Consider the following 13,319-nt stretch of genomic DNA (forward strand, 5'->3'; position numbering starts at 1 on the left):
ACTTATTCTGTGTAGTCATGTTTATGTTTCCTGGCGGAGGGGGGTCTAGTACGACTCGTATAGAAGTCGGTGCACGTAGAGTTCAGCTGCAACCCGAATACATGGTTCTTCAGTTTCTTGATTAGCGTAAGGCCTTGCATTGGACTTCTCCTGTTCTGTTCATTTTAAATATTTAAAGGCCAAAAGAGCAACATACAGTTGGCATCATTACAGACGAGCGGGCGCACTGTCTCTTTAAGTCATAATTTAATCTCTACGTTTAAAGAAGATAGCGGAGCCTAATTACGTCACACGCTCTCGTCTTTGCTCTCCCCGTTTCGCTGCTGCAACTTCAAATAATACTGCGCGGCTGCTGCTCCAAACACGGTCCAGGTAGCATACAACACGTGTGTACAATATTTTCCGCTAAGTAGTTTACACCGATATCAAAAACAAGCAGCGCGGATTTTAGCGACCCAGTCTCTCAGCGTAGCAAGGCGCCGCTGCTTCTGCCGGTCTACCGAGTACCGCTCAGCGGGCAGTAGAGGGGAGGAACGGCGGGACACGCAGGCGGAGGAAGGCGGGCAGGTTCTCCAGAGGATAACATGCTTTATTTTTACCGCTGCCGCGGGAATATTTTTACATTTGTATGGAGGGCTTCGTCGTGACTCGTGTGTGTCTGGTAGGACGCGACTATCCCCATTATAAAACTAAGAAGAGTCGTCATACACGGTGAATAACGGGAAGGAGACAGTGTGTTGCATAGCGGCACACAATACATGTGCTGAGCGGAACATTACGCGCACCAGCGGGGCTTTTTAATGAGGGCAGCTTGGCGCCGTACAGTCATTTTGTTGAATCGTTGGATTATTGGGCTTTACCTCCACCGATGCGTCACATTTTTCGATTTGCAATCAAAGAAGCTCGGTCGAAACCTGCAGCATCTTGTTTTATTATCGGTCAGGGTGGTTTGATTGAACCTAGCTAGGGGAGCTAACACCGACGTTGCCCGTCATAACCGGTGTGCATAGAGAAAGATGATCACATTTCCAACCAATCATTGATGGGTCGATTTAATTGTTATACCATCACTTAACCACAAAAGGTAATTGAATTAGGCCATAAAGATTGTGTATTTGGTCAGATGTGTTGAGCCTATGGCCCTTTATCAGTTCTCCTAGATGCGAAGAATGGGCCCATGTCTTAATTTAGAAAACAAAGAATTAGGCTACTTGAAAGGCTAAGCTGGGTAGCTAAGCTTGTCTCGCGTTTTCAGGTTTGCTTGTTAACTAGCTGAAGGGATTAGTGAGATAGCATTCGCACAGTGCTGTCTTGTGGACACCGTCCCCTAACGTTACACCCCTAAACCGGTCGGCGTTTCCCATTCCCCTCAATATTTTCCGCGCCACGCCACAATGGCCAGTCATACTGTGGATGACAGCACCAGCGCCGGGGCAGTGGAAATGGATCCGATGCCCGGCTATGTGGACCTCATCACCAAAGCTTCTACCGTTATGTACGGCGCCTTGAGAGACTGTAGCGCGTGCGGTCTGGAGCTCTCTAAACGGACCCTCTTAGATAACGCGTACATCACCTGGAACGAAATTTTCCTGTTCTGCTTTTGCGCATTTTTGTGGACGCAGATAAGGCAAGGACTGACAGAGTGTCTTTTCAAGGTAGGTTATTGGAAAATTGCGCGTGTTTTCACACGCACACACACGAACACACGCACGAACGCACACACACACACACACACACACACACACACACACACACACACACACACACACACACACACACACTGTCAAAGTCACACGCACGCAGTTACAGACGGCAATTCTTTCATTGTGCAATTCCAAGAAACTAGCACTGACATCAGCACTACGCTGTCAACGTGGCCTTTGCTCTCACCTGTCAAAGGGCTTGTTGATAAAGTCAGGTGCTTTAACAATAAGTCGATGTTTTACCCAAGGCATGTAGTACGCCTGCACTCCACAGCGTTTGACGATGATGTGCACCCTGCTGTGACAGAGTATGGTAACTGTATAGCAAGACATGGAACCACGTGTTTGTCTGCGCATGTGTTGGTGCACTGCACATACCCATGTTATACATATTTTTGAGGTATGCACAGGATTAAGGTAACCGCTTTGGTCCTTGGGAGCAGACAATACACCTTCATTTTCTAATTGAATGGTTTGATTCCTAAATTGTTAACCCGTTTCACCAATTTATTCCAAAAAGGCAGTCAATTTACAGTCCCTAATTGTTGATGGATTCTTAAACGTGGGGGTCATTCAGTGGACTGTGTAGGCTACGTATGAAGCAGCTCAATCTATCCGTCGATTCTGATAAAGTGAAGTCCATCTATCTGCTGCTTCTGATAAAGTGAGTTATATGATTTGTCCGGCATTTCTCAGAAAAACGCAGTGTTTGTAGTGGACCGCCAATAGATGTTTTACAGTATATCTGCACATAGCGCACCACACACATCCATGGAAATACAAACATAGTGACACACCGGCTTTCTGATCAGATATCGCCTCATAAAATGTTATAGTTTACTTATTTTTACCCACCTTTGCTGCCAACAGTATGTGGGTGTTACTGGTGGAATTAGATAGTTGCATTTTAGTTTTCATTACTTCATAATTACAAATGAAAAGCTCCAAGAACAATGGTTTATTTTATTGAGTATGGAGACAAAGATGTTCCTGAAACAGAACACACCAAGGCCAAACTGTATATTCTCTAATTGTCCTTAGTTACACAAGTATAACTAATAAACTGTATCTTTTCATTACTGGCTAAACACAGCAAGGCAGTAAATCAGCTTCTGTTCTGTTATTGCTTCTCAATTGTGCTTCCTCTTGCAAGCCCGGCCTGCCAAACAGACTTCTGAATGCAGGGCATATCTCACATATCGCTTAACTGAAATGCCGGACTGACCAGAATACATTTTTGGTTTCAGTATGTGTGTATGATAGGTTAGGGCTATAAACGGCACATGTTATCTACGTATCCAACGTTATTCACAAAGTGCACGTATGTGGTTAGATAATCCATATCGACCAGCCTTAAACGATACTGAAGATTTGCCAGCCTCTCACTATCATTCAGCTCTGTGGACACTGCTCAATGCAAGGCAGACAAAAAAACACAGAGCATATTGTGTTGATTTTGGCTCCAGCACATACTTTCTGCTGCACGAAAAAAATCCCCATTTCTCACCCAAATAGCATTGTTCCCTGTAAAAACATTCAATTTCATTCATAATTCATCATCCATCATCTAGAGTACGACTGCAAGCGGCCACCACCAAACCACTGTTGGAATGACAAATAAGTGACCTCAAAAATGTGTTTTGGCTCAACGCTCCCACTTTTGACAAAGGAGAGTGGTTAGCTTCTCACGGTGCGCCCAGTGCCCAGTCTCCTGCATGCCCAAAGCGAGCCTACCCTCCCCGGAGGCAGTGCCCAGAGAGGTTGACCCAAAGCCTCTTTTGCCTGAACTCAATCCCCAAAGCCTAGTACATGACTTTCACCACCTCTTGTCTTGTTTTCCAGGGAAAGGCATTTTCTAGGGAGATGACGGTACAACATAGCACTCATAGGCTCAGTATTGTGTCCCATGTGGTTAGTAGGGAGGATTCTTGCTCTGGTTTCAATGCACTGTGGAGGCAGTGGCAGGGCAGGGGGCGTGTATGGAGAAACAGATGTGGCCCTGGGAAAGGCCAAGCATGCAGAGTGCACTTGATTCCTTCACGTGTTATCGTGTGTGTGACTGTGTGTGTGTACGTATATGTGACACTTATTGATCCCTGCGTAGGCTGTGAACAACCCTCTCCCTGAGAAAACAGAACCTTTGTTTATTTTGGCTCTTGTTGTGTGCCACTCACCCTAATGAGGTTAATTGAGGAATCTGTGTTGGTCCACACGTCAGATATGTGGGGTTGGCTTCGCTCGGGTCGGGAGGTAGAGCCATTGTCTTGTAACCGAAAGGTTGCTAGTTCAATCCCCAGCTCCTCCTAGCTGAGAGTTGATGTGTTCCTGAGCAAGACACTTAACCCTAACTGCTCCTGACGAGCTGGCTGTCGCCTTGCATGGTTGACTCTGCCGCCGGTGTGTCAATGTGTGTATTAACCGATGCAAGTCGCTTTGGATAAAAGCGTCTGCTAAATGCCCTAATTGTAATTGTAGATATCCGTTTAATTCCACGATCGGAGCGCACACAGTAGAAGGCTGTAGTTCACACAGTGGGTTTCCGTGTAGGTCAGCGGGTCAACTTGGCCCAGGCAACCCAATGTGAGCTTAGTAAACGGTGGGAATCAGAAGCACATCAACGTGCAGTCGGGTCCGTGCCATTTGGCTGAGGTCTAGCCGTGCCCATGACCCAAAGACAACATGTTCAGGCAAATGGTGTGCAAACATAGCAAACAATGACAAACGATCAGTTCATGGCCAACGCTAATGGTCGTATGATCATATCTGCCCTTGGGCGGCCTCGCGAGTTCCATGTGAAATATCAATACGGTGAATTGCTGAAGCTCGTGTTAAATAGGACAACGTGGAATTTTACATACTGATTATAATCTTTGTTAAACAAACTTTTTTGTTTAACTCATTCATGTACTAATGAATGCCTTCGGTGTATATATAGATTGTCGGTATTCAAACAGGGACATAATTCGATTTAGACCTCAACCTTTTGTTCCGTTATTTCCCATTTGTACCATGTTTGCAGCAAACAGTGCAGACGGCGCGTGCTTGCTTGCATTGATGCGCTCTTCCCCCACACATGCTCCAAAGGTGTGCATTTGTTTGTTTATCTTCCTGAGTTTACTGCCTTTGTCCTCAATCTTTATTCCAGGCAGGCACATACAGGGTTTGCATAGTTGATCACTCAATTCTAAATAGATGGACTTAGTCTTGGTAAATGGGTGGTGTGTCATGATCAGAGCTATTGCCCTGCAAGGTGCCTTAACGGCGCCAGTGTAATTTTCGGGAGCGCAAGTAAGGAAAAAAGCAAAAGCAAAAAAAGCAAAAGGATAAACTAAAGGATACAGATGTTGTTGTGACCATAAGCTAATATTGATTTAAATATATTTACTTGATATACTATACACTATATATATATAATTGAAACCAGTGGTAGTTGTTTGATGGAATTAACAGAGCGGCTGAACTACTCAAGCCTTGTATTTGTGTGCATTATGGGCTATCAGTTGGTGCAAACAACATGTCAGGCCAGGCAACATGTACATGTTTATGGACTAATGCAAGTGTGTACCATTTGGTAGCACTCACAAGACAGGCCTGCACACCGTCAAAGGCCTCTGGCTGAATCCAGAATAAATCCATGTGAGTGAGATGTAAGTGTTTAAGGAAAATACATAAAACCCTATTTCCATCAACGAAGCTTGTAGGGTAGTTCTTGGAAATGACCTAGGGTATTCACTAACCTTTATTTGAATCATAACAGTGTTTTAGAGGTCAGACGCAGTCTGTTGTAGCTATTGTATCTTTTTTGGCTCTATAGGCTCTTGGCCATGCCGTACAAGCTAGCTGGCTGTGCTACCAAACCAGGTTTCACAATTAAAGCTTCAATCATTAAACACTAAATGATTGAGACTCTTAAGCCTTACAGCTAAATGTTTGCTTGTGTATACATTTAATTAAACCACTGATGGTAATAAATCATTTTAATCACTCAAATATTTTACTCTATAGAAATGGCTCATACAGTTATACTTGGTGCCAATGTTATGGAATAGCATATTTGGTTAGCCACTGTAATTTTATGTATGTTAAGTGAATCTTTATTGGTTTAGCTTAGCAAATGTTAGACAAACCAGGTCCTATATGGCACTAACTTTGCCTTGTAAATGAGCAAGGTGTTGTCATTTTGGTAAAAGAGAGAGAGTAAAATGATCAACTAAATGATTACCAAATCTCCTATTTAGGTCAATTAATAAATCCAAAAGACTTCATAACACATAAAACAAATAACTTAGCAGTAATACTAATGAAAAATAACTCAAAACAAGCAAAATTGTTTGTGGTTTGGTCAGTAAGCATAACAAATGCAAATGAGTGACATCATGTCACCAACTCCTATAGCGTGATGTTGGCGTTGGATTACTCTCTTATAAATATGGAAACACAAATGTTACAGTATGTTTATATCGTCTTCAAGTGCATATTATCAGTTACAAAGAACATGCTTGTGTGGGTTGGCTTGTGCATCTCACCGAAGGAGAATGTTGAAAATGAGGAAGAAAGGAGGATTTGGGGAAGATGCAATCAAGGGGGTAATGAGCGAAAAAACAACACCAAGGGCATTAAAGGGCTGGGGTTCTCCGGGTAAAGGAACCAACGTAGAGGAAGGAAGAGAGAGACACGCAGTAGAAGCAGAGGTTGTTGTGGGCAGAGCTGTTGCTTTAGGTTGCTGCGTCAGCATGCAAAAACCCTCAGAAACCCTCTCAGTACTGACCCAAGACAGCTCATGCAGAAGGGGGTGCATGCAAGCACATGTAATCGAATGGGAAACCCAGAGACACACATGCAAGCGGACAGACTTTGCTGTTGCTGACAATCGAGTTGCACATTCAGCAGGGTTTTATTAGTTCCACATGCAAGATGGACTAAACAGACTCACTGCTTGCTACTTGCTACCACATCCTTACACACAAACAAAATGGCAGTACCTCAATTAAAATGGACACAGGTGGATTTCCTACACAATATTCCTAGACGATACCAAAATGTGGATTTTGAATGAGTCAATCCGTGAAAGATTTGTCTTGCTATGCAAAATAACCCCAAACGGAGCACAATAGATTTATTTTTTAAATATACAAAACCTTTGTTTTACTCCGTGCATAGAACAGAAGGGAAACGAGGTGAATCATGCCATGCTGGTTTATTTACAGCTGTATCACTCAGTATATAGGGAGGAACTTCCTTATAAAGAGTTTGGTTGAAACACTCATTACGGAATACCTTTATTTAGACCTTATTTTCTATTATACAGGGTAAACATACCCAGAATATACAACACAGCTGTAAGGTGTCAGTCAAAAATCCACTGCAGTACTGTAATATTGAATGTTCATTCAAGTGCAAAAAGTAACAAGAGTATATCAATGTTCAGTAATATCACATACTGTTGGGAAGACATAATTTGACCCCATGAAGAACATGTTTCTAAACTCATTGTGTGGACAACTTCTTTATTAAGACGTTTGCTAGACAGAAAATGGAAGTGTGGAGCCAAATGTGAAACACTGGTTTTGAAATATAATGGAATTCAAGTTTAATCGTCTTCGTTGAACATCATGACTTTCCACCCAGTGTTGCTTTTCCGTTTTTTTATCACTTTGCGCCCCACCCCCACAAACCCACTTAGGTAGGAGTGCAATTAGCCGCTCAGAAGAGAGGAAGCAAAGTGTTTGTCGGCCTCTGGCTCTAGCTTACTGTTCCACCCAGGAGCTCCTTAGCAGCTCATATCCTGCTGTTGTTCAAAGTGTCAAAGCAGCCCTAAGTTGGACATGGTCCACCACCACAGATCCTGGATCAGGTTACACAAACCCTCCTACTTACTGCTGCACATTATCACCACAAAGAGAAATCAAATCCTGGAGCTGTGGTTTACAAATGTGCTATATGCTCTTGTCAAGGGAGACATAAATTGTGTGAGACCTTATTGACACTAATTGTAACGAATTGTCCTGAAAGTTGATGTTTCTCTGAGAAACGGGGCTTTAAAGACCCCCCAGATCTGATCTTCTCCTCTGCTTCACTTTCATCTTGCCGTGTTTTCAGTTGTCGTCCATCACAGGCTCTCGCGGTACTTCTGGAGGATCCAGAGGGGTCCAGCTGTCTTCTCCCACTATTCTTTGCAGGGGTCATAGAAGGGCCCTCAGCTGATTGGCTAGTGTTAAACCAATCAGAGTATGTCATCAGATTTAATCTAACAGTTTACCCAGGGCCATCCTAATGTACCTGGTGCATCCCGACGCCTCCAGGCTAATGCGATGGACAGCTTACCATAACCAATATTGTTTGACGACGAGTCACTGTTACATAACTTTGTGGATCATTTTTAAAAGGCGTTATACTGTGGTGATGGTGATACAACATAATTAATGATAAAACATGCAATATTGATTTTTGGGAGCAAAAATAAAGTGATATTCATATTGTTCACTAAGATGCCTCCACAGTTCTCATAGATTGGTGTGGTACAATGTTTTATGTTCACAAAAAATATTATTGTTACTTATTAGTTATATTATTATTTGTATTAAACTATACATTGTACATGCTAAATGTTGCTGTCCCATCCAAACATCCATATATCTCTGATAGACTCTTGGTAATAGTTGTCGGACTCTAAAATCATGAAGAGGACAATGGCAAGCTGTCAAACCTATCCCCCACAGCTAAATAACTGAGTCATTCTGTTTGAACAGATGAAAGCACATAACCTTTTTTTGACTGGCCTCGACTAGGACTCAAAAACTGTATTCTGCCAAAAACATCCTTATTAAGACCTGGATCCAATCCAATGTATCCAATAGATATGTTTGGAGAGTTCAGATATGTTTTATTTATACAGTTTAAACTTTCCTCTGGTCAACTGTGTTGTAGACAACTGTTTCCCCTGCTAGGCCCTTTCTGCCTCTTATGTCACAGTGGATAGTAGCACGTAAACGTAAAAGTGCATCAGAAATGATAAGATTCTAAGGCAGCATTGGACTTTTGCTCCACTCTGGACAGTCGAAGCCATTATCACAGTACGGTATGATTAGATGGACGAAGAAGGTCTGTGTACCAATGTTTGAGTATTGCTTTTTTGTGTTTCAACTAGGGCCGGTTGTGTAGTACACAGTTTACAGGCTTACGTATCAGGTTGAATGTGTGCTCATGAGTTGGTGCAGATGTGCACGCATATTGTTTTGCAGTCAGTGTGTTTGTTTGAGAATGTGTGGACACTGTGGTTTGCTTATTCAGGCTGTTTGGAATAAGCAACGACTACTATGGAATACTTCCCGTTTGGTTCTGGGCAGCAGTTCAGAGAAGTTCTTAAGACGGCAATTAACTCTCTCTCTCTCTGTCTCCGCCTCTGCATCTCTCCCACTCCGCTATGTTCTAGAAGTGGCTGAAGCATCCGGATGGATAGGGACATGCTAACGGAAAAACTAGCCTACATTTTTCTCTAATTACCTCCAGTGGTGTTTCTGCCTTTGTTGCCTGCAAAGTTCTTTCTTTCTTTCATTCACGCGCGCGTTGTGAGGGAACAGAAAGACATAGGCCGTGGAGAGTTTTTGTTTTTTAGGGGTTGAACATAAAGAAGCACTGGAACAGGTCATGGGTAGGATTGAATAGCGCCCACGCTTGCTTTGAATGAGGGCTGGAAATGACAACTCGGCGGCAATAAAACAGTGTTTCTAGTGTACAAACTGGTGTGCTACCGCATATCAGTAATATGACAATTACTGTAAATTATAAAAAAGATGGGTCATCTATCAGTCATTGCCTCCCCAAACACACGCACACGCACACACACACACACACACACACACACACACACACACACACACACACACACACTCTATCTCTTGCCAAGCTTCCTCACGAGTCCCCTACATGTCTGATGTTGTATTATGCATTACAGCCATATGCTTCTGACCGGCAGCTTGAGTGAATAGTTAAGGAACACAGTTCTTCTTAACAAGGAATTTTATTTAATAACAAGTCTTTTGAATATGGGTCTGATGATGGACTCGACAAGACCTCAAAGGCCTCCTTCTTTAAGAGGGCTTCTACGGCTTTATCACTGTAGCCTGTAGTGAAACACAGCACGTGGTTATTTAGAGTAAATCGTCCAAAAGAAGCATCACACTTGTTCGGAAATAAACTTAAAGGATGAAAAAATGATTGCTTGATGGAAGCCATATGACCAAAGCTCCCGATCCCACGCTGTAATCCCGTGATGAACAGGACACATGAAACTGTTTGGGAACACAAGAGCCTGCATTATAAAACGACATAAACCCATCCATCAACTGAAGAAGTTTCCTGTTGTAAGCACATGGACATACTGTATTGATCATAACAAGGTGAGGGATCTAATGTTCCCACAGCCAAGTGATGGCACGGACATCCGGTATGTCTCCTCACAAGTAAACGCTTTAAGAGAGAGCGAGAGAGAGAGAGAGAGAGAGAGAGAGATGATGATGATGAGCACTTGCTATCTGTCAGTCAATGTCATCAGTGCAGATGTACTCCCAACACCACCACAATGCACAGCGTGGGCTGTGGGAGAGTCCAGTCGTCCTCTCAGCTGAGCTCGTGATCAGCCATGGCTGTCCTAGATGAATCTATAGATGACACATCTATAGATGAACCTATAGATGATACATCTATAGATCCCATATCCCTAATCTGTCAGTCTGACGCCCAAAGCACACAGGGCCTGTATTTATAATATATATTTAGTAGTTCAGTTTTAAAGGATAAAAGCGCACAGCTGTTTCTTTGGCTGGCTTCAAATAGGATCCCAAAACTGTATTTGATGTCTGTCCCGACGCGGTTGTGTGCCTTTGGCCTTATATAGGCTGTCCCCTTATCGCTGGACTCATAACATAGATAGTTACCATCGATTTTAGTCGGCCAACTGCAAAGTGAAGCGGTGTAGAGACGTGAGAGTTGGGAAAGGGTCTCTCTTTCAGAAAGATGTGGTTGTGTATTGTGTTATGTTATGTCTCTCTATGTGTTATTTTTTATGTTGTTAACCAAAGCTAGCAGAGGTAGGCTACCCCTTGACTCTGAATCTGGTCCCAAGCAGCTGTCTGGACTCGAGCCTGCATAAAACTCAACAGCATTCTGACATGATTTAAATTGACCTGATTAGCACTTGGGTAAGGGATAGCATACCCTCATTGCTAATTTTATAGGATTCACAGTCTTCTTTTAAACAAGGGCGCAAGCTCTATTGTGACTGTCAGAAGGGATGGTGTCTGACAGCCTATGCCATATGTCTGCCTAGTGGGGCGCAGTCAAACGTGAAGCATTCGTCAAACACATCGTTAGCACAGCGCTTAGCCACATCCAAGTCTCCCTCTCACCGCTGATGACATGGTTGTAATTGAGGCATGCACTGATTCCTCCCTGGGATGGTGTGTGATCCGAGTGAGCATGTGTTCTCCTCCAGCACGTCGGTGAGACACCTCGCCGCCATTGCTCGCCGAGGTCTTATTTAATGTGCTGCGATGGGAGTCGATTAGGGAGCAGGAAGTGTGAGGCTAACGCCTCCCCTGGGTACAGCTAATAGGCTAATCCTCAGGCTCTCCCAGGTACACCTGGTCCCTGATGCTCTGTCAGCATGTCAGCAGCAGCACCACAAACACACACACACACACACACACACACACTTATATACACACACAAAATCACTTATACACATAAAGGCACACACATACTTACGTACACACTCGCACACATATACACACACACATACTTATATACACTCTCACACACAAACTTATACACACAAACACACTTATACACACTCACACACATAAATATACACACACAGACACACAATCGTACTTGTACGCTTGCACACACATACTGATACACACACACACAATTTTACATGTACACAATAATACACACGGAAAAACATAAGTGCTTTAACACGGAAACACACACACAAAGTATATATAATGTAGGACTGTGCTACACCCAATAACATTCCACGCAGATGAAGCGCCTACCGCCATACATTTACAAACCTTTACCTCTGTTTAAATAATGCAGTATGCTTAATGCATTGTTTGCGGCAACACAACACAACACTTTGGCGCACAAATTGTTTAACAAGCAGAGTAGGCTCCCTCATGATTCCCAATAGTGAGCCTCAATACATGTAGCTGTTAAGAGTGAAGAGACAGTGGAGAACACTTAGGGTGAGAGGGTTCTGGATGGGTCGTGTGATCTGGGTTGGGAACGTAGACACGCTGCCCGCCTCAGCATCAGGGCTCCAATGGAACGGCCAATCAACAGGAAACGCGTTTGTGTTTCACAACTCTTCCTGTTGCGTTGGCCCAATACTGGACACAAAGCAAGACGCTAAGTAGCGCATGTCTTAAAGTACAACTATAAAGTATATGTATTGGTTTCACTAGGACAGGGCACATCACTAAGCAGCAGGTTGGGTTGGGCAAACCCAAGGCGTTGCGGCAGGGTCTGAACCCTTGGTCAGACCCTGCCACAACGCCTTGGGTTTGCCCAACCCAACCTGCTGCTGAGTGACGTGCATCTGAAGCCGCGGTAAGTCGGGTTGGAAAAAAAAACGGCTGACCTCGTGTCATCAGGCCTGAATGTTCATGTTCATCGAGTGCAGCAGGAGGCAGGGGTCATTACAAGTCAGAAATGACACAAAAACCAAACAAAAACACGTTCCCCGGCACGCAGTGGCGGGTTGAGGGGTCCCAGCTGCAGGTGGGTGGGTCGGACGCCGGCTGCACTGTGTGGATGGAGTGCAGGGCTTTATAGTGTAGTCTGTGGAACAAAGAGGTCCTGGCCCTTTGGGGGCTGTCTGGGAGGGGGGGGGGGGGGGCAAGCTTTGTTTTTCCTGCGACAGCTGTTCTCTGTGGCGGCCCCCCCCCCCCCCACCGCCCCCCCCCCACTCCCGCCCCCCGTGGAGCAGGAGGGCCGCCATGGGGGAGAGGGACACAGGAGGGACCAAAAGGGGGAGAGTTGCAGCATACTGAGGCGTTGGAGAGGACCGACCAGTCCAACCGGCCGTGACTCAGAATGGTGTGTGATTCTGGATCTAGAAAGGTGTGTGGGACTATGGATCCTGAAAGGTGTGTGACTCTGATCTAGAAAGGTGTGTGGGACTATGGATCCTGAAAGGTGTGTGACTCTGATCTAGAAAGGTGTGTGACTCTGGATGCAGAAAGGTGTGTGACTCTGATCTAGAAGGGTGTGTGACTGATCTAGAAAGGTCAGTGACTCTGGATGCAGAAAGGTGTGTGACTCTGATCTAGAAAGGTGTGTGACTCTGATCTAGAAGGGTGTGTGACTCTGATCTAGAAAGGTGTTTGACTCTGGATGCAGAATGGTGTGTGATTCTGGATTAAGAAAGGTGTGTGACTCTGGATGCAGAAAGGTGTGTGACTCTTGATCCAGAAAGGTGTATGACTCTGATCTAGAAAGGTGTATGACTCTGATCTAGAAAGGTGTGTGACTCTGGATTTAGAAAGGCGTGTGACTCTGACTCTTGATCCAGAAAGGTGTATGACTCTGATCTAGAAAGGTGTATGACTC

General features: G+C 44.2%; 1 protein-coding gene across 1 annotated transcript in view; it reads left to right on the top strand.

The window, feature by feature from the left end:
• Nucleotides 1-58: 58 nt before the first annotated feature.
• The window catches only part of cers1 (ceramide synthase 1), a 30,770-nt gene continuing 17,509 nt past the window's right edge, over nucleotides 59-13,319 (top strand). The window contains 1 exon segment of the mRNA XM_060067850.1: nucleotides 59-1,655. Coding sequence (XP_059923833.1) covers nucleotides 1,395-1,655 — 261 coding nt within the window. The 5' untranslated portion in view covers nucleotides 59-1,394.

Source organism: Gadus macrocephalus, chromosome 12 (genome assembly GCF_031168955.1).
Source record: "Gadus macrocephalus chromosome 12, ASM3116895v1".
NCBI lineage: Eukaryota > Metazoa > Chordata > Actinopteri > Gadiformes > Gadidae > Gadus > Gadus macrocephalus.